The 22,181-nt window shown below is 48.4% G+C and overlaps 1 protein-coding gene across 1 annotated transcript; it reads right to left on the bottom strand.

The window, feature by feature from the left end:
- Positions 1–1,293: 1,293 nt before the first annotated feature.
- On the bottom strand, positions 1,294–21,553 carry LOC101487445 (thyroglobulin). Its single transcript, XM_076889553.1, has 46 exons — positions 21,527–21,553; positions 20,322–20,409; positions 19,357–19,512; positions 18,893–19,055; positions 17,814–17,920; positions 17,540–17,683; positions 15,812–15,997; positions 15,184–15,692; positions 14,615–14,999; positions 14,212–14,250; positions 13,513–13,743; positions 12,756–12,860; positions 12,589–12,666; positions 12,379–12,474; positions 11,345–11,506; positions 10,981–11,172; positions 10,749–10,876; positions 10,433–10,583; positions 9,827–9,976; positions 9,447–9,590; positions 8,982–9,146; positions 8,763–8,867; positions 8,530–8,639; positions 8,336–8,441; positions 8,059–8,256; positions 7,805–7,975; positions 7,631–7,717; positions 6,654–6,719; positions 6,426–6,563; positions 5,976–6,152; positions 5,707–5,821; positions 5,511–5,590; positions 5,086–5,232; positions 4,863–4,928; positions 4,625–4,759; positions 4,155–4,545; positions 3,888–3,975; positions 3,651–3,801; positions 3,378–3,571; positions 3,076–3,231; positions 2,862–2,999; positions 2,591–2,778; positions 2,397–2,501; positions 2,038–2,178; positions 1,785–1,966; positions 1,294–1,522 (listed from the first exon to the last, which is right to left on the bottom strand). The coding sequence occupies exons 1-46, from the start codon at positions 21,551–21,553 to the stop codon at positions 1,422–1,424; spliced, it is 6,942 nt and encodes a 2,313-aa protein (XP_076745668.1). The 3' UTR covers positions 1,294–1,421.
- Between the last annotated feature and the right edge of the window lie 628 nt (positions 21,554–22,181).

Below are 22,181 nucleotides of genomic sequence, written 5' to 3' on the forward strand. Positions count from 1 at the left end.
TGAAAAAAATCTTTGTTTCTGAACACAGATTTCAGTTTAAAAAGGGAAACTGTACGCTTAATTAAACTAGAAACCTGCGAGAAATCCTGACGAGGATTTTAAAAATATTTTTCTGGTTTCAGGGAGTAAAAATCTGTAAGAAACACTCAAGAAAATCATGTGCAGTTGTTTGGTTGCAGACCTGCGGCTAACAGCGCCGGGTCAAATGCTTACCGTTTCATTCCCCCAGGAATATTTTCCCTGCCTACAAAGAAAACAAGCTTTTTATTTTTAGATTTTTTAAATATTAGTGTCATTTAGTTAGTATAACCAATAAGTCTCATGAAAAATAAAGTTACTAAAGCTTTGAGGTAAATGTGGTGCAGTGCGCCCGTGTTCCTCTTTAGACTTGCTTCTGTATCTGTAACTACTAGTTTAATACTGTAACTAGTATTACAGTATTAAACTAAATCAGTACAAACTGAAAGCTGATTTAACTGTAGACTGTATATTAAAGATGGCTGTAGCCACCATCAAGTCAGGATTTAATTTGTGAAACCCCACAGTGAAGTCTTAAAATGTCTACATGCATCATCACGCGCGCAGCTTCACTCCAAACGAGACAACGAGGTGCAAAATAACATTCATGCAGTTTTAGTAACACCGAGGGCGTAAAGACAGCAGCAAAGCGTCAACTGAGGTCAAAGGTTGGTGAGAAATGCAGTCGTTTTCACAGATTCACAATCAAACATCTTTAAACAACCAGAGGAGTCGCCCCCTGCTGGCTGTGAGAAAGAATGCAGGTCGTTCACTTTTTGACATACTGCCTGAAAATTGTGACGCAGTCACAAAATCTTTGTTCTTTGAAACAAAGCTGCACTAAGTGTCCATGTCTCATGTTGCTGCCTGATTCAGGTGAGGTGAACAGGGTGGAGCCGCAGAGCAGCTGACTGTGATTGGCTGATTATCCACAGGTAAACACAGCACACACTCGTCTTACACAGGAAGTCATTGGCCTCACAGGGGTGCGCAGCGAAGCAGACGAATGAGTTATGATGTGCTCAAATATGCTAGAACATAAACATATGCTAATATCTGCAGGGGATAAATGACTTATTTATGGGTTTTTCTGCATTAATCTCTGGCACCCGTTCCACAGATGTCTGACACATGATTGGACTTTCATGCTACTTTAGCCATGCAAGCCTCTTTTTACCGGAGGCAGAAAGCCTGAGTTAACAAACCTCACACTGAACAAAGCTGGATGACTGAACTCAACTCAACACTGAACCCTGATCAAACGAGAAGCACAGCTGAGAGTTTGAGATGCTTTTTATTAATGATTATGAGCAAAACTGATCAACAGCAACCATCTGAATCAAAGTGAATTATGGGAGATGAAACTGCGTGAAGTCCCCTAAGCGGGTGATGATGTCATTAGTTTAGCTGTAGGCATCTTTCTCAGTCTGGGATTGGCTGGATGGAGCAGCCACTGGCAGTTCAGCGGTCAGTGCAGGCTGAACAGGCTCCGCCCCCGATGCACCTGGAAACCAAAGGAAAAAGAAAAGTCAGAAAGATGGTTTCCCTTACTCTCTGCTGCGTCACTGCTCTGAGCTGTGAGTCAAAGTTTACAATGATAATCCGATAAACTCTGTAAAGGTGAAGAAAAGTAGATTTAACAGGAAACAGGAAGATTTGAATCGAACAGAGCGCTGAACGAGGCGAAAGGACCTCAGGTGAGACAGCAGAGGAGCAAACTGAGGGCACAGGTGAAACCAGTAGAAACCAGTAGAAATCTCTGTCACCTGTCAGACTCGTCAGTTTGGGTGCCAGTTGGGTCCAGAAGGAGCAGGAGCTCTGACTCAAACCCCGCTGATGATGGAGGTTAGTGCTCAGCTCCAGGTAGGTGGGCGGAGCCTCTGAGGACAGCACTGGCTGCCAGCGGGGCAGAACTGACTCCGCCCACGATCGGGATGGGTTTGGGTTCCTGAGAGCAAAAAAAAAAAAGAATAAATCGGCTCCAGACGCAGGACTCGGAGGTTTGAGCGTTAGCCTCACCCGCTCCGTATGAAGCTGGAGACGTAGGTCATCATGGCAAGAGAGAGGCGCCGATCAGAGGAGGCGAAGCGCTGAGAGCTCATTGGATGATGAGGTGTCCCGAAGGCGAGCTGAACATCCAGAGGAAGGTACACGTCGGCCCTGCAGACACACACAGGAGAGCCTTTTACACCCAACAGCCCCTCTGATGCAGACAGTGTAGGTCACCATCATAACGCTGGGTGAGGTCTGCTGTGAGGAACGGATGGTCCAGGAAGTGACATCCAGGGTTTGTACAACTCCGCCCTCCTTTCAAGTATGTTCTGTGTTAGAGGCGACGGATGAACATTGATGTTTAGCGTTGAGGTAGAAATGCGCACCTGTCGTGAGCGCTGGAGGCCGGTTGGTGGTACAGGAAGACGCTAGCTCTGTTCTCCGCCCAGTGCCTCGCCATCTGAAGCGTGGGACAGATGATGAACAGGTCTCTGCAAAGCAAACACATGAAAGCGTTCACCAGAAACACGACAACAGTGTGCGTGCGTGCGTGCGTGCGTGTGTGCGTGTCGGTTCTGACCTGGTGGCGTTGTTGAGCGCTCTGGAGAACAGGTTGTATCCAGCAGCTGAGGGACTGTGATCCAGCGAGTAGAACCACGCCGCCGCCTCCTTCAGCAGCTCATTTCCCGTGGCTCCGCCCAGCGAGCGGCTCAGAGCCTCGTAAAACGCCGTCTTGCTGTCAGCTCTGCCCTGCAGAGACTCAAAGTCCTGATGAAAATTATGCCGCCGTTACTTTCTTAAACTGAACCTCTTGAGTAGATTTTACAGGTAGTTTAGGCGTGACCTCTGACCTTTATCTTGCGAGCACGGCTGATCAGACCATCGTGCTCTGATGTTCCCAGCAGCAGGTCCACTCTGTGGAAGGACGACCGAGAGACGGACTGACGGACCGGAGACCAGGACTGAAACGGCCCGCTGACCGCCAACAGCTGCGGGGCGAACACAGCGCAGGTGAGACACGTGACACGAGGACTTGCACCAGCGCAAACTGTCCGGGACGTCTACCTTTGTCTGAGCGGCGTTGAGCGTGTGGACAGATGACGCTCTGAGGCAGGCCGCGAGGTCAGAGGTCACACAGCCGAGCTCCTTGGCCAGATCGAGGGCCTGACGTCTGGAGGTGGACGGAGTCTGAACCAGTGATGGAGAAAACGCTGACCCGCCCTGCAGGAGGAGATAAAAGCGATGAAGAACTTTGAGGTTGGCTCGTGGTCATCGTTCCTCTTCAGAGCATCTGCTCCACTGCTGATAAAACAACTGTTAGTCTCCGCCTGCTGTCTGGAGGAAGGAAGGACGACTCGAGGTCTCACCATCAGCATCATCCTCTGGAACAGAGGACGAGACGAAGACAGGAGGTGAAGGCTGGTGATGTCAGCACCACCACGCTCCGCCCCCACCGTCACTCTGCTGTTGTCTCCGCCCATCAGCCAGATGTGGTCTTTGACCCAGCGCAGCGCTGCCTCCTGGTCCGAGAGGCCGTAGTTACCATGGAGATCAGACTCACCTGGAGAAAGGGGTGGACAGGAGGCCAGGTGAGTCATTTAGCGTGTACGTTTTTCTCTCTTTCTTTGTTTTTAAGTCACCTGTGCTCAGGAATCCCAGCGCCGCCGTCCGGTAACTTGCTGTTACCACGACGATATTACCCATAGCAGCGAGGATGGAGCCATCCAACAGTCCTGGGTTCTCATTGGCTGAAGGGTTGAAGAAGAAAACCAGGACTGGAACACGCCCCCTCTGGTTTAACAGCAAACAACAGAAAAAATGTGATCAAAGAAAATTAAACATGAATAAATGAAATAACGAGTGCGCTGAGTTTTCACCAGGTCAGCAGGAGTGAAGATGTTGAGGTAGAGACAGTCCTCACTGGAGGCTGCAGAGGCTACGTCACCAGGCTGGATGCAGCTGGGGCTGACGGGTGAAGAGATAAAGATGATCATTGATCGGGTTAATTCATATCTGGAATCTGCCGATGGACAATGCCACTTCCTGTACAGGTGAGGCCGCTGTTTTTCACTATATCCTGGTTGTGGGTGCCTTGGGTGACCACGTGCTGTAGGACAGGCGTTTGTGGTCACACGGGTAGTTACCGTGGTTTGGTGGCGTCCCAGGTTCCCATCCACTCAGCCGGCTGAGCTGCTTCAAAGCGGAGCGATCCTATTGGAGGACGAGCGTACGGGACTCCGAGGAACTGAACGACTGTCCTCCTGTCTGATGCCAGTGCTGTTTCCACGGCGACGCCTTGCAGCACCCCCTGGCCCGGGATAGAAACGGACGTCTGTGACAGCTCTGAGAAAACACCGCGTCTCAGGTACACCTGGGGGGCGGGCTCTCTCACGACCAGTCGACAGGAAGACGAGGCGGGGGATTCAGGGGCGGAGCTTAGGCCACAGACTATTGTGTCAGGGTACAGAACGCAGCGCGTGGCGGACTCCACCTCACTGAGTGACACAGCTGCACAAGACTCCGCCTCCTGGCAGGCTGATGGGAAGCAGAGCAGAGTCAGGATCTGACAGTGAGGTACACCAAAGAGTAGTTAAAAACCCCCACATATGGTTACCATGGAGACACCAGTCCCTGGTCATATCTCTGTCATCGGCGACATCACGGCTCACGTGGATGACATCATAGGTAGAGAGAGACGGGTCGACGAGGACTGAAGAGTCGGCGAGGAGACTCCAGTCGTCCAGCGAAACTGTGAAAAATACTCAGGGGTGAGCGATAAAAGAAGTAATGGCAGTACTTTAAGTACTTTTGACAGTATTACTGCGAGTATCTGCATGTGGGTGGAGTCTTACTGTTGGTTTTGGTCGGTGGCAGGCTGAACGGAGGACAGAGAGCAGGAGACGGACTCCACTGATTCACTGCAAAGCAGAACACAGCCTTTATTCACACAGAGCTTCGCCTCCTTCAGCCTCATGTTCAGATAAACTGAAGGCCTGCTGCCTTAAAGTGTGTGTGTGTGTGTGTGTGTGTGTGTGTGTGTGTGTGTGTGTGCGTGTGTGTGTGTGTTTTCAGTACCGGGTTTCTGGTACCAGCCAAAGGGGTCCGGTGTGGTCTTCACTGCTGATGGTCTGCAGTCCTGAGTCCTCCAGGTCGTCACGTCGTCTTCGCTGCAGGTCTGAACCCCGAGACTAATCAGAGCTAAACACACCACATCAGAGCCTCCTGCACACACACACACACACACACACACACACACACACACACACACACACACACCAGCGTTGATGTCCCTCATTTTGCCTGCTCTTTGCCGACGTCAGAGTGGGTCTGACTCCACTGAGGTGAATAATTTACTGGATGCTCATCGTGTTATATTCAGTTTACTGAGGTCACAGACGGCTTAAGCTGTAAGACTTCTACAAAGTCATGTTGCAACCAGAAGAGTTACCGTTATAAAGTATGAAGATTAAAAAACAACGCTCATACAGCTTTATGGATACCTCTGGATTTGGTGTCACCGACAAAGCCGACGCCACGGCAGCAGGGATCCTCGTCGCAACGGCGCTCGCACTCCATGAACCTGCAGCAGATCCAACACACTGAGGTTTTACTATTTAAAGTATTTTCTGAAACCTTTCAACACGAGACCAAACACATTTTGTTGTGTGTGTGTGTGTGTGTGTGTGTGTGGGTTACCCCTCAGACAGCAGTGTGTTTTCTCCCAGGCTGACTCGGCTGCGTACAGAGTAAGAAACCATCTTCTTGAAGGAAACCCTCTCATAGAAGCTCTTCACTGGTCCAGACAGAGCGACTAAATGCACACACACACACACACACACACACACACACACACACACACACACACACACACACACACACACACACACACACACACACACGGTGTTTAAAAACAGCAGGAGCAGCTATGAAGTCATGACAGTGACTCTCTGAGCTCCCCTCTTTACCCTTCTTGCTGTAGGTGTTGTTGGGCGCTCTGTCCAGCAGGGGGCTGCAGGGTCGTCTCAGAGGTTTATCGTAAGCTCCACAAACTCTGCTGTCCGGATACAACGAGCAGCTGAAGAAACCTGCCGAGTCAGCATCTCTGAGGTCAGCAACCGAGCACTGCGGCTCCTCGTCACAACCTGAAACCACACAGCGTCTCAGGACTGATGGAGGAAACCGCCGACGTGATGCCAGCGTGACCTGAAAGACTGAGGCAGCTGTCCCGACACAGGCACTAACCCGTCCGAGCATTTTTCAGGGGTTCCAGCGTATAAACAGCATGGCTAATGACCTCCACATGCAGAGAACTGAAGCTGCTACATTATTGGTCAATTGGACTTTTACAACAAGTGGAACCCAGAAAACCAGAATCTCCATTTTTGTATTCAGGACGAGAAGACAGTTTCACATACGCGTGAGACACCAGAGCTGTGCCTGCTGGGAGTTGTAGTTGTTCTTGTTGAGCCAGAAGGAGAGAGCGGGGAGCTTCCTCTGAGGATCCACGAGAACGTCGTCCTCAGACAGAGACGCAAACTTCAGCTGAACTGAAGCTGCAACACAAACAGAGCCCATAAAAGCATCGGTGACACGTCGCCAACCATCCAACAGAAACTTCAGACTTTTGCTCTGTTTGTACAAACCGTCCAGAGGAGGGCTGAGCTCAGCTGCAGCACACGAAGAAGAACCAGAACCGCCGACGGCCGAAGCTGCATCACAACAACAAACAAGCAGAACTGAGACAAACAGTGTCGTCAGCGAGTGACTTAAATGAATTATTTTAGCACATTTTTGAGTCTTTCTGAGAGAATAACAGTAAGTGACAGTCGCCTCAGTTTTATTTTGAAACTTTAGTTGTCCCTTCCTGTCTCATGGTTTCATTACTGGATAGCTCTTTGTGGTGGTCCTTTTTGATCTGAGAACTGATAATCATTTCTAATATCTGGTCTACCTGTTCCATAGGGGGCGCTCTTGAGCTTGTTTAAGTTTATTCAGCCATCACTGCTGTTTCAGTATAAATACATATGTATATACATAGTGGGCACTTTTCACAGCTTCACTGTTTCACAGATTTTTTTTGGTGCAATTTTGCACGTTTTTTTTTTTTTTTTCACAGCACATTGTGTTTTGCGTCCTGATTGGCTGTAGACCATTTTCAATCAGTCTCGTGCCGTGTCTCCTGTACAGTACAGAATCCACCCAGCTTGTCAAATTTACATAAATCTTTGCTAGCAGAAGACGACAAACACAACAGTGTCGACGTCAAAGGATTATAAGGCGCGTTAAGTGAAACCAAACAGTCACGTAAGTCAAACTTTGCTCAACTCGTTCAGTACTGCCAGTCTGGTCTTTTTTTCTTGCAGGTGTAAATAATTATTCTGGTGTAATTGTAGCCAGTTTCTCCCACAGCAGCTCTGCTTCCTCAGAGAGGAGCTCATCCTGCAGCTGGTTTATAGCCAGTCCTGCTCTGGAGATCTGCTGTGGCCTGTGGTTCACCCAGCTCACAGAATGAGGACCGCCTCTCTATCAGACACCCGACAGCAGAGCTGGAGAGACAGCTGATCATAGGTCTCTGTATGCATTTGTCATGAAGTGCTAAAATATGTCCTCTAACAGGTACCAGTGTTCAGGTAGATGGCTTGGAAGCTGATGATGGAGGCCTGATAGTCCTTCCTGTTCTTGCTGTCAGCTGGCAGAGCAGAATCAGCTGGAAGGAGGAAACAGGAAGTGCTTTAGTCGCGTGGTTACCTGTTTTATGAGTGACGGATTTTAGCCGTGACTTGATTTTTCTTACTGATGGTGAACTCCTGTCCTCCAAAGTCAAACACGAAGCTGCGCTGCTGCTCGTTGTAGGTAAGCCCCGCCCCGCAAGTGCGTTTGGCCGCTCCCTGACCAATCACATCCCAGTCCCGGTCCCCGCACGTCAGCACTGATGGAGCTCTCAACCAGCCACAGAGTAGGGACCCTGACAGAGAGAAGACGACACGAGGCGCTCTCATTCATCAGCTATCACCTGTCCGTATCTCCATGGTCTCCATGGTAACATACCTCCCTCCAGGCTGTTCTGGTTGAGGATGAATCCGTCGCAGCAGGTGTCGCGGCTGCAGCCGTCCTGACAGAAACGATGAGCGTCGGAAAGAGAGGTCCGCCTGGAGGAGAACACCTGAGTCCTGAACACACCTGAGACCGCCTTCATCATCCTCATCCTCACAAAACTGTGCTGCTGCTGCGAGGAAAACTCTGCACCTGAAGCACACACACCAGACTGAGCACACAGGTACACACAGCTGCAGCACACCTCACATGGCTCTGATGATAGCAGTACCTTTCTTCCTGATGACCAGCAGATCTGAAGCTCCGCCCCTCACTCTCAGATAGCAGCTTAGCGAATCAAACAGCTCAGCCTGAGCATTACCCAGAAAACCTCTGGACTAAAAAAAATTTGTGTTTATTTATGTAAATCTGTTATTTATAAGGATGTGTGTTTATGTGTGTGTGCAGGTGTGTGTAGGTGTGTACCTGCTGGGAGGTGTTGCAGTGTGTGTTCAGGCTGTGTGTGCTGTACAGTTCACACTGAGTCTGGCTGTTGAACAGCGCCACATGGTGGCAGGAAGGCTGTGCTGCACACGCTGTGAGAGAAACAGCAGCAGTGTTGATGAGTTTTTACACCACAAACCAAAAATCCTCCAGAGTTACAGGTCAGATCGCTGAGGCTGGATCCAGAGCAGGAAAATAAGAGACACGTGCATTACCCCGGACACAGGCAGGGAGGTCAGAGGTCATCGTCTGCAGCACTTCAGCATCTGCAGCTCCAACAATCAGGTCTGATGTGGGAACAGCTTGAAACCTGCTGAGGACTGCAACACGCAACACACACACACACACACACACACACACACACACACACTAAAGAGAACGCTCAAAAACAAACTTGTGAACAGCTGCTCTCTGATTGGCTGCTACATCTTCACCTGAGCACTCGTCATCAGTCAGAACCTTGTCACTGCTGCTCCACTCGAGCTCCACCCCCTCGCTGTTGAAGCACCTCCACCTGCCCGCGAGGACATCCGGCTGCGCTGGCAGGAAGTCACCTCGCTGCGAACACCGCAGGCCCCGCCTCTGGCACTCGGTCACACCTGATGCACGCATGCACAAACACAAAGTGTTCGACACTCACGCGTCTCTCTATTAAGGTTTGATGGTCAGACTTAAGAGATCTTTAACGAGTTTGTAAAACATGCAGTTTTCAATACTTTTAGAATAAAATGACAGAAATATTTCGAGCCATCTGAGGAAGATAGAATGAAACATGAATATAATAAACACATTAACAGGAAGTGGCTTCATGATGTAGTTTAAACTTTCGCCTAAAACACGAAATCTCCCGGTTTGGTTTCAGTCACGTAATAAATGAATCCTGGTTTAAAAACACTCACATTCCTTGACAGATGATGCTCCAGCAGGTGACGACCCTGTGGGACACCTGTTGCAGAAGTCCCGCCCCTCTTCGTCCTGATAGGTCCCCTGAAGACACAGATGACACACCCCCTCCTGGGAGAAACTGCCAGCAGGACAAACGACTGGAAACAGAGAAACTAGACTGAGTTACGGGACAAACAGACGACTGCAGAGACGGGGGGGGGGCACACCTCTTACCGAGCTCCAGGTGAAGACACACCTGATTTTATTCTGATATAAGCCACAAGGATCAAACGTGGCTCAAACTATGGGCACCAAAGTTTGAGTGAAGGAGATCCCACACTCTGAAACACTCTGCGGTCCAGAGTCTGGATGTCTGAGCTGAACAGAGACTCACCACAGCCCTCGCTGTCGCTGTCCAGATGGTAACCACGGGAACAGCCGAAGCTCGGTGTAGTCACAGAAACCAGTTTGGGCTCTGATGACAACACGGAGCGCAGAATTCCCTGAAGTCCCTCCAGAAGTCTGGACTCATTCAGGAAGACACCTGCAATAATAAAAATAAACTCAAAATGTAATTTTATGAGAAAAAAGTTTTCTAGAATAAAACCAAATTTGTAGCCATTTAAACGATTTCACTCATTGTGCTAAACTTTAGACCCTGTGATGCCATCAAAGGTCGTAACAGGTCAACAGGTCGTTGAATTGAAATTTAAATACTCGATGAGCTAAAAAGTTTCCAGTGGATGTCTCCGTCTTATTTACATGCTTTTATTCTTGGGCTCAACTAGAGCAGCTTTGCATCGTCCTCGATTTGAAATGAGCTGTTTAAGCTCCTCCCAACTGTCTCCTGATTGGCTATTAAATGTAAACGTCAGGGTTGAAAAGAATATGAGTTTGACCTCTGCGCTAAAAAAAAACAGTGAAATCATGTGAAAGTCCAAAAACAAATGGGTCACAGTGGTTATGGCCATCTTTTGTATACAGTCTATGGTCTGCTCACCAACGTCATGGAGGTCTGGGAGGTCAGAGGTCGGGAGGTCATAGAGAGCAGCGCTCCATCTCACCATCAACCTCAGCGAGTCGTCACCGTCACACTGCAGAGTCACCGAGGAGTCGTCACATAGCGACACAGCGCGGCCTGATGAGGGAAGCTACACACACACACACACACACACACACACACACACACACACACACACACACACACACACACACAATGAGATCTGCATTCTGCATCACCAACACTAGAGAAAATGAATATACAGACTGTAAACAGTCAGTATTAGGAAAAGAAGGCATGGTGCAGGTAAGGTCACCTGTGCAGAACAGAGCCCCCTGCTGGTCATTGTGTTGAACAGCAGAGACTGTAACCGGCTGATCTGAGAGCAGGCCGAGGGCAACACCCAGAGCTGCGTGGAGGACACGGACTGCGGAGGCCGAGAGACTGAACAACAGAATAAAGGTTGATTTTAAAAGGAGCAAAATAGAAAACGGGTTTGCTTAAAAGCAGTGTAGCCCTTCAAGGGGGTCAGAGGTCAGGCGTCTCACTTTGACAGGCTCCGCTCAGCGGCTTCTGGTCTCCATCCCATCTCCGACTCGCAGTCTCACACAGGAAACTGCTGATAGCAAGTGAGTTCTGGTAGCCATGGTAACAAGCAAGGTCACAGCTCTGGCGTCCATCAGCTGGTGGGCGGCACACCAGCGCACCATGGGTAATGATGGGGGCGGGGCACAGAGGACCTGGAGAAGGCATATACCATCAGAGCCAAGCCACTTCCTCTTGATCCTACGGTTACTGTGATAGTAACAATTCACCCAGAGGGCGCTGATGAGCTGCGAGTGAGGTTCATCAACACAAACTGACACAGGAAGGAAATGCACCATCCCGCCACAGAGCTTAGCTAGTTCTTACGGTCACATGATGGCGTGCGGCCTGTCTGTCGAGATGTTCTCGTCCCGCCCACTTCTTGTCCATTCTCGGAGACACACCAGCAGGAAGTGACATCACACTGAAGAGGAGTGAAGGAGCCATCAGGGCGACACTGGAGTCCTTGTAGCTGACACCAGCTGGGACCTGAACGCACCACACAGTTTGCAGCGTTAAACAAGACAGTGAATGCATCACTAAGAGGAGTGTGTGTGTGTGTGTGTGTGTGTGTGTGTACATGTCAGCTGTCCTGTTGCGTTTGGTGTTGCTGTTTGTATCGTCCCTCCAGTCAGAGGGTTCACACACCAGCCTGCAGCGCCCCCTGTCTGCAGCACTGAGAAACGACCGTCCTGAAACAAACATGCACACACACACACACACACACACACACACACACACACACACACACACACACACACACACAGAGTTTAGATGGTTACAGTTAGAGCTTATTTATTTATATAGCACATTTAATCACAACAGGAGCGTTGACCAAAGTGCTGCACAAGAATACAACATACCTAATAAAATAACACCAAATATGAATTAACAAATAACTCTCATGCTGTATTAAAAGCCGGTAAATAAAAATGTGTTTTCAGATAAGAGTAAGAGCCCTTAGATGAAATCCAACTTTATCTAAGTAAAGGCAGTTTGAGCAGCTGAAGGTTGGAAAACACTGAAAGCTACTTTCAGCTGCTCTCCTGCCACAGACGTCAGCTCCACATCTTTGATTTTGTTTTGACCGGACGCCCTTCCTGACAACACCCCAACGAGGATTTGAGTCTCCGGCTGGAATCCAACCAGAAAGTATTTTTCTTGGTTTGTTTCTCTACAAAAGTCATATTCAGTGGTTTCAGTGGTTTCAGTGGTTTCAGTGGTCTTTACGCCCCACCTGCAGTAGCTCTGTTGTTCTCATCAGAATCTCACAGTTGCTGAGACAGATGTGACAAAGTTTACTCCCTGTCAGCTTGCTGGGAAAAGGGTGTATGCATGTTTGTGGGCTAATACCTGCTCACAGGTTGGGTGGTAAGGTGAGGAGATGGTGATGTCAGAGCCTTTCATCCAACCAGAGAGCAGGGAGCGAGCCTTTGCTCTCTGACAGCGAGTCAAACCTGCAGGGAAACAAACACACAAAGGTTATGATTGCAACAAAGACTGAGGTGGATAAGTGAACTTTGTGTGTGTGTGTGTGTGTGTGTGTGTGTGTGTGTGTGTGTGTGTCTTACATTTGGGCAGGCTGAGCGAGCGGCTGGTCAGAGAATCAGAGATGTACTGTCCGTCTTCATCGACACACCAACACTGACCTGAAAAACACATTTATTCTGTAAAAAAGTGTGTGTGTGTGTGTGTGTGTGTGTGTGTGTGTGTGTGTGTGTGTGTCAGAGAGACAGACCTGTGCTGTGGTAACACTGCGTGAGCAGCCAGCGTCCATCGGCGTCACACTGAGGAGTAAACGGCTGGTACGAGCGGCGCTGACGAGGCAGCAGCATCTGAACAGCTGGGCAGGAAGAAGACCAGCGTCAGTGCGACGACACGAAGGCGGGACACGCCTCTTTGTTTATTCAGATAATTAAGGAAAATGTGCTCGAGGAACGTTTTCTCTGTCTTTCAGCTCTTTGTCATTTTGTTCATCTGGATCCTTTGAGGCCTTTTTTAAAATTGTGCTTGTGTGACTCTCGGTGTGACCCGAAACTCTGGCTGATTGTGACCCACACCCAGTTTCACACCTTGGCTCAGGCAATTAGAGGATCATCAGGGGTCCTTTTGTCCCTCTGTGGGGGGAAACTCCCACTAGGTTTAAATCTGGGACTCTCCACCATTTGACCTTAGAACTGAAGAAGCTTCTCGGATGAAGGTGAAACGTCTTCAAGCAACTTAAAGAAGTCCAGACGCTTTTCTTTACAAGCTCCTTTGACTTGTGTGACTCTCGTTTAACCCTGGAGAACCAATGGGGTCGGCTCCAGGGTTAAAACCTGCACAAGGTTCAGGTCCAGTTAGAAAATGATCAAACTTTTCTTTTGTTTTGTTGTTTTAGTGCCTTGAGAACAGTTCCTGGGACTACAGGAAGCACGACCGTAACTACATTTTTATTCCACAATAAAAGTATTTTTATATATTGATTTAAATCCTTTTGAAAGTCTGTGACTCACTGGAGAAAGCAGCCAATCGCAGAGCAGCTCTGGGGCGCCTCAGTAGCGTCTCAGAAACTTGCAGTTCCTCCTCTGATTGGCTGATCTGGAGTTCCTCACGGGTCAGACGCAGACCTTCGGCCAGTAGGAATCCATATCCCAGAGGGATGTGGGAGGAGTTAGAGAGCGAGACGATGCTCTTCACTTCCTGTCTGAAGGTCTCGACCTCGGCCGACGCCTGCGAGCACCGACCTGCAGAGACCACAACAGACTCGTCCAGACGGTGGAGGACAAAAACTGCCAAAATCAAAACTAAATAACTAACTCATCAAATAAATGTATGTCACATGACCTAAAAATGACTTTTTATCACCTTAGTGCGACATAAGCTGACATTTATTTATCTTTGTTTTCATTTCTAGAACATTTATCGTTTATAAATATGTTTGTATTTCTGTATTTTTTCACTGTTTTGTATTTATTTTTTAAAACATTCTTTTTTCTTTTTGCCTGATTTGCAACAAACGTATCAACAGACATGTCCTTCAGTCAGACGACAGCGAGAGAGATGAAGCGCCGAGTTAAAATAACTGTAACCGCCTGAAGACAAAGTTCATTAAGCACAAAAACATAAATGAATGAAACAGTTTATGTTTAATGTCCCAAAATTGAGGCTGAACTTTGGGTCTGATTGGACTCAGGCGTCAGGTTTGATCTGACCTGCAGAGGATCGAAGCGTCTCTGCTTTTCTCTCTGGACCTGAAACGAAACAACAGAGCATCCTGTAACTTTGTGAACACAAAGTATAAAATACAAAAAACCCAAAACAAGACAGAACCGGATCTTTACAGAAGAACCACTTATAGTTTAGAACTGCTGCAATCTGAGTTTTTTCAAGGTAAAACTCTTGAAGCACTGCTGGAGGAAAAAGCGAGTCCGTGGTTACAGCGTCCGTGCACAGCAGCTGCTCAGAATTCAATCTGATGATGAGCGAGTGTTTAATGATCGCCTGCTGCTTTTACGCTTCTTCTTGCACTTTAAAAAGATTTATTTTTCTTCCTGTTTTTTTATTCCAACATAAAAAATACAAATATCTCTGAGCTGAAATATTTCTGAGTCTTACAGGTGACAGCGCCCCCTGCTGGCCCGACAGTCATTGTCTTCCCATCAGCGTCCACGCAGAAGCACCGTGAGCCGACGCACTGCAGCGGCAGGAAGTCTCCATCCCGCGAGCACGCCGGGATGTGGATTTCAGCACTGGCCGCCATGTTCGATCTCACCTCGAGGGCCGCCGCCCGCGCTCTCTCACAGGGGGACGGACAGCGAGGTCGTCGAGTGACGGTCCGAGACCCCTTCACCTCCCGCCCCTGAGGGTCAACACACCAACACTCTGCACCCTGACACTGGACCTCCTGGAAAGCACCGCTCTGTGTGCAGCTGGGAACAAAGATGGCCGCCAGGTCATCGTCATCATCCGTGGAGCAGGAGCGCAGCAGAGGAGTGAGGACCTGGAAAATATCAACATTTTTAAGTGATGATGGAGAGAAACTAGATGCGCACGAGTCACCAGAAGATGATGGGATGAACTGGATCGGCAGGTTAGACGCTGATGTTGTTCCAGCTCTTTAAAAGCAGAACCAGGCAGGATGTTCAGGTGTGTGTCACAAATGCACGGCAGCGTAAAAACGTCACCTGTTCCACGGAGGCAGACTGAGAGCTGCTGAGACCCGTCAGCGTCTGCTGGAGGGTGGAGAGGAAGGCGGGGTCCTCCAGGGCTCTGCTGACAGATTGGACCAGGTCCTGGTTCCGCTGCAGGCGGACAGCGAGGCTCTGAGAGGACGGCGGGTCCAGACTGAGAGCTCCCCGAGATCCCACCGCCCCATTGAAGTTGAAAGCTGCTGCGTTTTTCAGGAACTTCCCTCCGAACAGATTCTCCTGGAAGCGCCGGGGGGAGGAGCGAGTCAGAGCCTGCAGAGCCCCGCCCACAGAGGGGAACAGGCCATGCAGGACTTCGACCAGCTGAGACAGAAAAGAGGTGGGGTCAGAGTCCACTGGGAGGAGGTCCCTGAGAGGCTGGAGGAGGGAGAGACAGGAGGCTGGAGGGCTACCAGAGGAGGCCTGAAAAGGAGACTCAACGGGACCAGAGAAGAGACGGGACAGAGCCAGACGGCGCTGAGAGCGGCAGTCGGCTGGACCTGAACCTGGAGGAGGAGAAAAGATAAACGAGATAAGGCATCAGGAGCTCTGAAGACAGATGCAGAAACTGAGACAAATGAGAAGAAGTGTAAGAAAAATTTGGACACAGAGCTCAAACACTCACTGCAGGTCAGGGAGTCTCCGTGCTGCCGAGTCCCAGGAAGCTCTCTCCCCGCAGGGTCAACGCACCAGCACTGCCCCCCCTGCTGGCACTGTTTGGAGGCGAAGGCTCCTCCGCTCTCACAGGATGGGATGAATACGCTGTTCGCCTCCATCGCTGCTCGCCGCTCCTCCTCACAGGGAGATGGGCCTGAGACAGAGAGCAGGATGGGTGGAGGTCACATACGTGTTTATCAGAATCAGAATCAGAATCAGAATACTTTATTGATCCCTGGGGGAAATTATTTTTTGTTACAGTGCTCCATTTTAAACCAACATTAAGACAAGACAGACAATACGCTAACTAAGAATAGTACAATATATACATATATATACATACATACATACATACATACATACATACATAAGTCACTCATAAATAAATAGTTGGAAAAGAAACGTGTGTAGTTGTAGCAGCAAACAGTGTGTTAAGTGGATGCGTTGTACAGGGAGCCACAGGCAGGAATGATTTCCTGTGTCGTTCAGTGGTGCTTTTCGGTAATCTCAGTCTCTCACTGAACGAGCTCCTGTGACTGACCAACATGTCATGGAGTGGGTGGGAGGTGTTATCCAACATTGTCTTTATCTTGGACAGCATCCGCCTCTCCGACACCACCTTGAGGGAGTCCAGCTCCATCCCCACAACATTGCTGGCCTTACAGATCAGTTTATTAAGTCTGTTGGCATCTGCGACCCTCAGCCTGCTCCCCCAGCATGCAACAGCATAGAGGATCGCACTGGCCACCACAGACTCATAGAAAATCCTCAGCATTTTCTGGCAGATGTTGAAGGACCTCAGTCGCCTCAAAAAATAGAGACGACTCTGGCCCTTCCTGTAAAGTGCTGTGGTGTTTTTAGCCCAGTCCAGTTTATTGTCAATGTGTACTCCAAGGTATTTATAGTCCTCCACAATGTCAACACTGACCCCCTGGATTGAAACAGGGGTCAAGTGTTTCCTGGTCTTCCTGAAGTCCACGATCAGTTCCTTGGTCTTTGCCACGTTGAGCTGCAGATGATTCTGCTCACACCACGTGACAAAGGAGTCGACCACAGCCCGGTACTCTGTCTCATCATCCCTGCTGATGCATCCAACCACCGCAGAGTCATCAGAAAACTTCTGAAGATGGCAGGTCTCTGTGCAGTGGCTGAAGTCTGTGGTGTAGAGGGTGAAGAGGAAGGGGGAGAGGACAGTCCCCTGTGGTGCCCCTGTGTTGCTAATCACCTTGTCAGACACACACTGTGGGAGACGTACATATTGTGGTCTTCCTGTCAGGTAATCAACAATCCAGGACACCAGAGAAGCATCCACCTTTAGACCAGTGTTATCTGATCCAGCCGTCACCTCCTTCTACACTTTTTAAAACGAGATGATGCACGAACAGCAAACTTTCCATGAAGCCGTTCCATTCTACCTCCAACACTGCCAGTGGAGGAGGAAAGCTCTGATATCGCAGCAAGGTGTTTGTCCAGGTGCAACAATGGCCTGACCTCCACAACAACATGAAACACTCGCCTGACTTACACAGTTGGACACGTCACAGTTAACCTACAATAAAACTACTTTAAACTAAATCACAGTCCAAACCAATCCAGCTAACCCAACCAGCTTTGACCAGGGTCTCCACCGTACAGCAGCCATAACTCAGTTTGAAAAGATTGAACCAGCAGGAGACGTTTTTCTAAATAATTTTACATCTGAAGTGTCCGGTGAGGGCGAGGCGGACTCCCAGCATCCTCCTCTGCAGGACTCGGTAGATGTTGGTTTGAGAGAAGGAGTGACCGGAGCGAAGACCAGAGAACGCCGAGTCGTACACCTCAGACAGGAGGAGCTCCACACCTGGGCAGAAAGAGCACACCTTCATCACAGTCACCGCTGTTATCATCATCATCCTTACGGACCTGATGATTCTGTCTGATGAAGATTTTCTTGATGAATAAATACATTTTGTTAGTTTGTGTGTGTGTACCTGTGTTCTCCAGCTCTCGGCCTCGGCTGTCTGAGCAGAAGCAGTAGGAGGAAACCAGCGGGAAAAACTTCCTGAAGCTGCTGAACGTCTCAAAGGCTTCTGGAAACCTGAAACAACAAACACACTCACAGCACCACTTCCTGTTTTATTTTGAAATCTTTGTTTTGTTGCACAGGGGGCTTTAATTCCACCAGTTGTTCTTTTCACCACCAGTTTTCTGCACCACCCGTCACTCTGCTTTCCCATGTTTTCATGTTTGGCTTTGTTTCCCTCACTGTCCCGTTATGATCTTTTATATGCACTATATGACCTCAGACATGGATTCAAGGGTTTTCTGCTCTCTACTGTCTGACTTGTCTCACACTGTTGGTGTAGACATGAGGACATGACTTCAATAAAACCATCACTGATCCTTTAACCACAGCAGGAAACATTCTTTCAAAAGGATTAATGTTGCTAACAGGAGTTCAGCTCACAAGATCACTTAAAGTTTAATGAAATAAACAAAAGCAGCTGCAGGACCAGCTAAAGCTCTGCCTGCAGGTCGCAGGAGATCCAGTCCAAAAGCATGATGACGTCAGCAGCTGCTGCTTTCAGTTTAAACGCCAACCTTCAACGTTAATTTTGAACTAGTGTCACGTCTTCAAAGCCGCAGCAACAGGACGCTCATTGTTACTGTACCTATAATATTTACATAATAATCATCTTTACATATTTATGTTTCATATTTACAGAGATGATAAAAACATGAAACTGATCAAATGTGGAAAGAAGCCAAGACAACTGCACAGGCGCACAAGCTCCGCCCTCACCCAGCGCCCGCCTCCTGGTCCTTTCTGGCTCTGATGGAAGCATCATTTCCAAAATCTCATCAAGTTTTATTCAATAAGAACTAAAACAGCGACTGAGACCATAAACTCATCAGGAGGATGAGTGAGGTCACAGATCATGTGACCAGTCGGCTCATCACTGTTTACAGAGCCAGACTTAAAATGCTTCCAGGCATCATCGTATTTGTGTGAAGGTGCAGGCAGGTGTGCGGGCAGGTGTGCAGGCAGGTGTGCGGGCAGGTACGTTACCTGTTGAAGGCGTGCAGCAGGTCCAGCTCTGTTCTGTCTGTGGTGTTGATGAATTGACACTGGACCGGGAGGAAGCTGTCATCTTCAGCACACTGAGGAGGAGAAGACGACCTGGAGGAGCTGTGAAGGAGCCGCCTGGACCTCACTTCACAGCCGCCGGGACCTGAAGGTCAGAGGTCAGCAGGTCGATGAGTCTGATGATCTCAGACAATCCAGCAAACGCAGTTTAACAGAAATCAGAGCAGGAGGCGGGAGGAGGAGACAGAGTAACAGGTTTGTATAAGCTGGTAAGTTAAAAACTTGGTGTTCAGATAAACAAAGATTAGCTACATGCACCACGTGCTTTAAACTTCATTCCAGCTTCCAGTGAAGAGAGAAAACAGCCCACAGAGCTCCAGCAACACCCGAACACTCAGAGCTGCAGCGCTAAGCAGCCGATTTCACACCCACTCTGGAAAACTTACAGCGGCGGGGCCTCCCGTCTTGTCTGGTCCCGTAGAGCTCCATGCCGTCCTGATCCACACACCAGCACTGCCCCCTGCTGGAGTCACACTGAACTGGCTCAAAGAGGCCTGAAGGCGAACACCGCAGGACGGCCTGCAGCTGGCAGGGAGACGGGCCTGCGCACACAGACTCGCGTTACTGTTCCTCCTCCTAACTTCTTGTTCTTGGTGTCTTGTATGCTCTTTTGTTCCACTGACTGCTTCTCTGAATGGAGATCCGTGAATTTCTTATTCTTCATCTTCTGTTTTTATTTATATAGATTGAAATTTTTATAAAGTGTCAATTTTAACTGCGATAATAGCAAAATAGCTCATCCCACATAAACTCTGCTATTTTAAATTTGTTTTATGTCGCATACCGCTTGCTCTTATGTTGCTTTTATTATTCTGCTGTGTTGTTGAGTGTTCTGAAAGGCACAAATAAAATGTATTATTATTAAAAAAATAAAAAAAAAGGAGAAGAAAGCAGGATATTATTAAGAAAAATGTGTTTAGGATTGTAAATTTGTGTATATAAAATCTAAATGTCCTTTAATCCTTTAATGATTATAAATAAAAGATTCTCAGAGCTTCATTTTCCTGAAGGTAAATATTGAAATATGCAAGAAAAAACACGTTAAGAAAGATTACAGTAATGTTTAAGCTACTTATGTTTATTTTTATATGAATGAGCAATTTTCAAAAGTATGACGTAATTTGTTTTATTATTATTTTTATACTTTCCTACTTTATAGCTTATTTGGGCCTGTCTGTGCTGTTATATGTTCATTTATTTTCCACACAATTATAATTATTACCATCATACATCTCCAGCACGAGAATTAAACGTGATGTTAAGAGCAGAGAAGAAGGTTTACAGCTGATTTCCAGACTTCCTGCATCATGTGATCTGTGATGTCAGACGTGTGTGTTTTGGTGTTTCTCACAATGAGGAGCTGAGCCGCTGGTTCGAGTCCCAGTGACCTCCTGACCTTCAGTGTCGACACACCAACACTCCTGACCCCGCCCACTGCACTGCACAGGTCTACACACACAGACACACAGACACACACGCACACACACACACACAGACACACACAGACACACACGCACACACACACACACACACACACACAGACACACACAGACACACACACACACACACAGACACACACAGACACACACACACACACACAGACACACACACACACGCACACAGACACACACAGACACACAGACACACACACACACACACAGACACACACAGACACACACACACACACACACACACAGACACACACACACGCACACAGACACACACACACACGCACACACACACACAGACACACACACACGCACACAGACACACACACACACACACACACACACAGACACACACACACACACGCACACACACACAGACACACACGGACACACACACAGACACACACACGCACACACACACAGACACACACGGACACAGACACACACAGACACACACACAGACACACACACACACACACACACAGACACACACACAGACACACACACACACACACACAGACACACACACACACACACAGACACACACACACACACAGACACACACACACACACACACACAGACACACACACGCACACAGACACACACACACACACACACACACACAGACACACACACACACACAGACACACACACACACAGACACACACACACAGACACACACACACACGCACACACACACAGACACACACACACACACAGACACACACACACACACAGACACACACACACAGACACACACACACGCACACACAGACACACACACACGCACACACACACAGACACACACACACACAGACACACACACACAGACACACACACACACGCACACACACACAGACACACACACACACACAGACACACACACACAGACACACACACACGCACACACAGACACACACAGACACACACACACACACACACACAGAAACTGTTAATCTGGCTGGTAAAAATAAAACGTTTGAGGCTGTTCGTGCTTCATAAGTTGAACTTTTTAAATATTATGAGCGTTCATATTGTGGCTCAGAGGTGCTGCTGATATTTCTTCATCACGATTATAAAAAAACCAAATCCAGCACCTGAAGCTGCCGTCCTCAGTGCAGTGAGGGATCTCATCTCGCTCTTTGGCAACAGCGACGCCTCTCAGCAGCTCACATCGGCTCAGTGTCTCTGACTCCAGCTGGTACTCTGAACAACGACAGGAAACATCGTCATCAATAAACAGCAACAGGAAGGACAGAGGAGCGCCTTCAGCAGCGCCGTCTGTCCAACCGTGACGGGGACGACGTGCAAAACAGGGAAAATGCTAAAAACACAGAAGAAGGCTTTAAGTGGATTTGCCTGAACTTTGATTACAGTTCACCTGAAAAATAATTTGAGGTGAAAATCTGCCACAGCCTGGTTCTGATAGAGGTTAACAGAAGGAAGGAGCTGTGCTGAAAGCCAGAAGCAGAGAGTTACTGCAGTCGTCCACATCTCGCTAACAACCGGCTCTCTGCTGTTCACTGTCAGTAACACTAAACCTTGTGTTCTGTAACAGCCATAAACACTGATTTAAACGTTGATAAACGAGCACCTGCAGCAGGTGAGACTGCTGGATCCACAGTCTGATTAAAAGGTGGATCTGATTTTTGGTAGAATACGTCCTTTTGGACAGTTCAGCTGTGCCCATCTGTCCTTAAAATCTAATCTCAGTTTCACCTCCCTCAGTTTTAACTTTAAAATGTCATTCTGTCCAAACTGA

Source organism: Maylandia zebra, linkage group LG11 (genome assembly GCF_041146795.1).
Source record: "Maylandia zebra isolate NMK-2024a linkage group LG11, Mzebra_GT3a, whole genome shotgun sequence".
Classification (NCBI taxonomy): Eukaryota; Metazoa; Chordata; class Actinopteri; order Cichliformes; family Cichlidae; genus Maylandia; species Maylandia zebra.

Bases quoted from the DNA above. Each gene is read 5' to 3' on its own strand.
- LOC101487445 (XM_076889553.1), bottom strand. From the start codon at position 21,553: ATGAGATCCCTCACTGCACTGAGGACG. The intron at 17,921-18,892 runs GTAACGTACCTG...TTGTTGTTTCAG, and splicing joins CTGCTGCACGCCTTCAACAG to GTTTCCAGAAGCCTTTGAGA. The intron at 2,179-2,396 runs GTGCGCATTTCT...GTGTGTCTGCAG, and splicing joins GCCTCCAGCGCTCACGACAG to GGCCGACGTGTACCTTCCTC.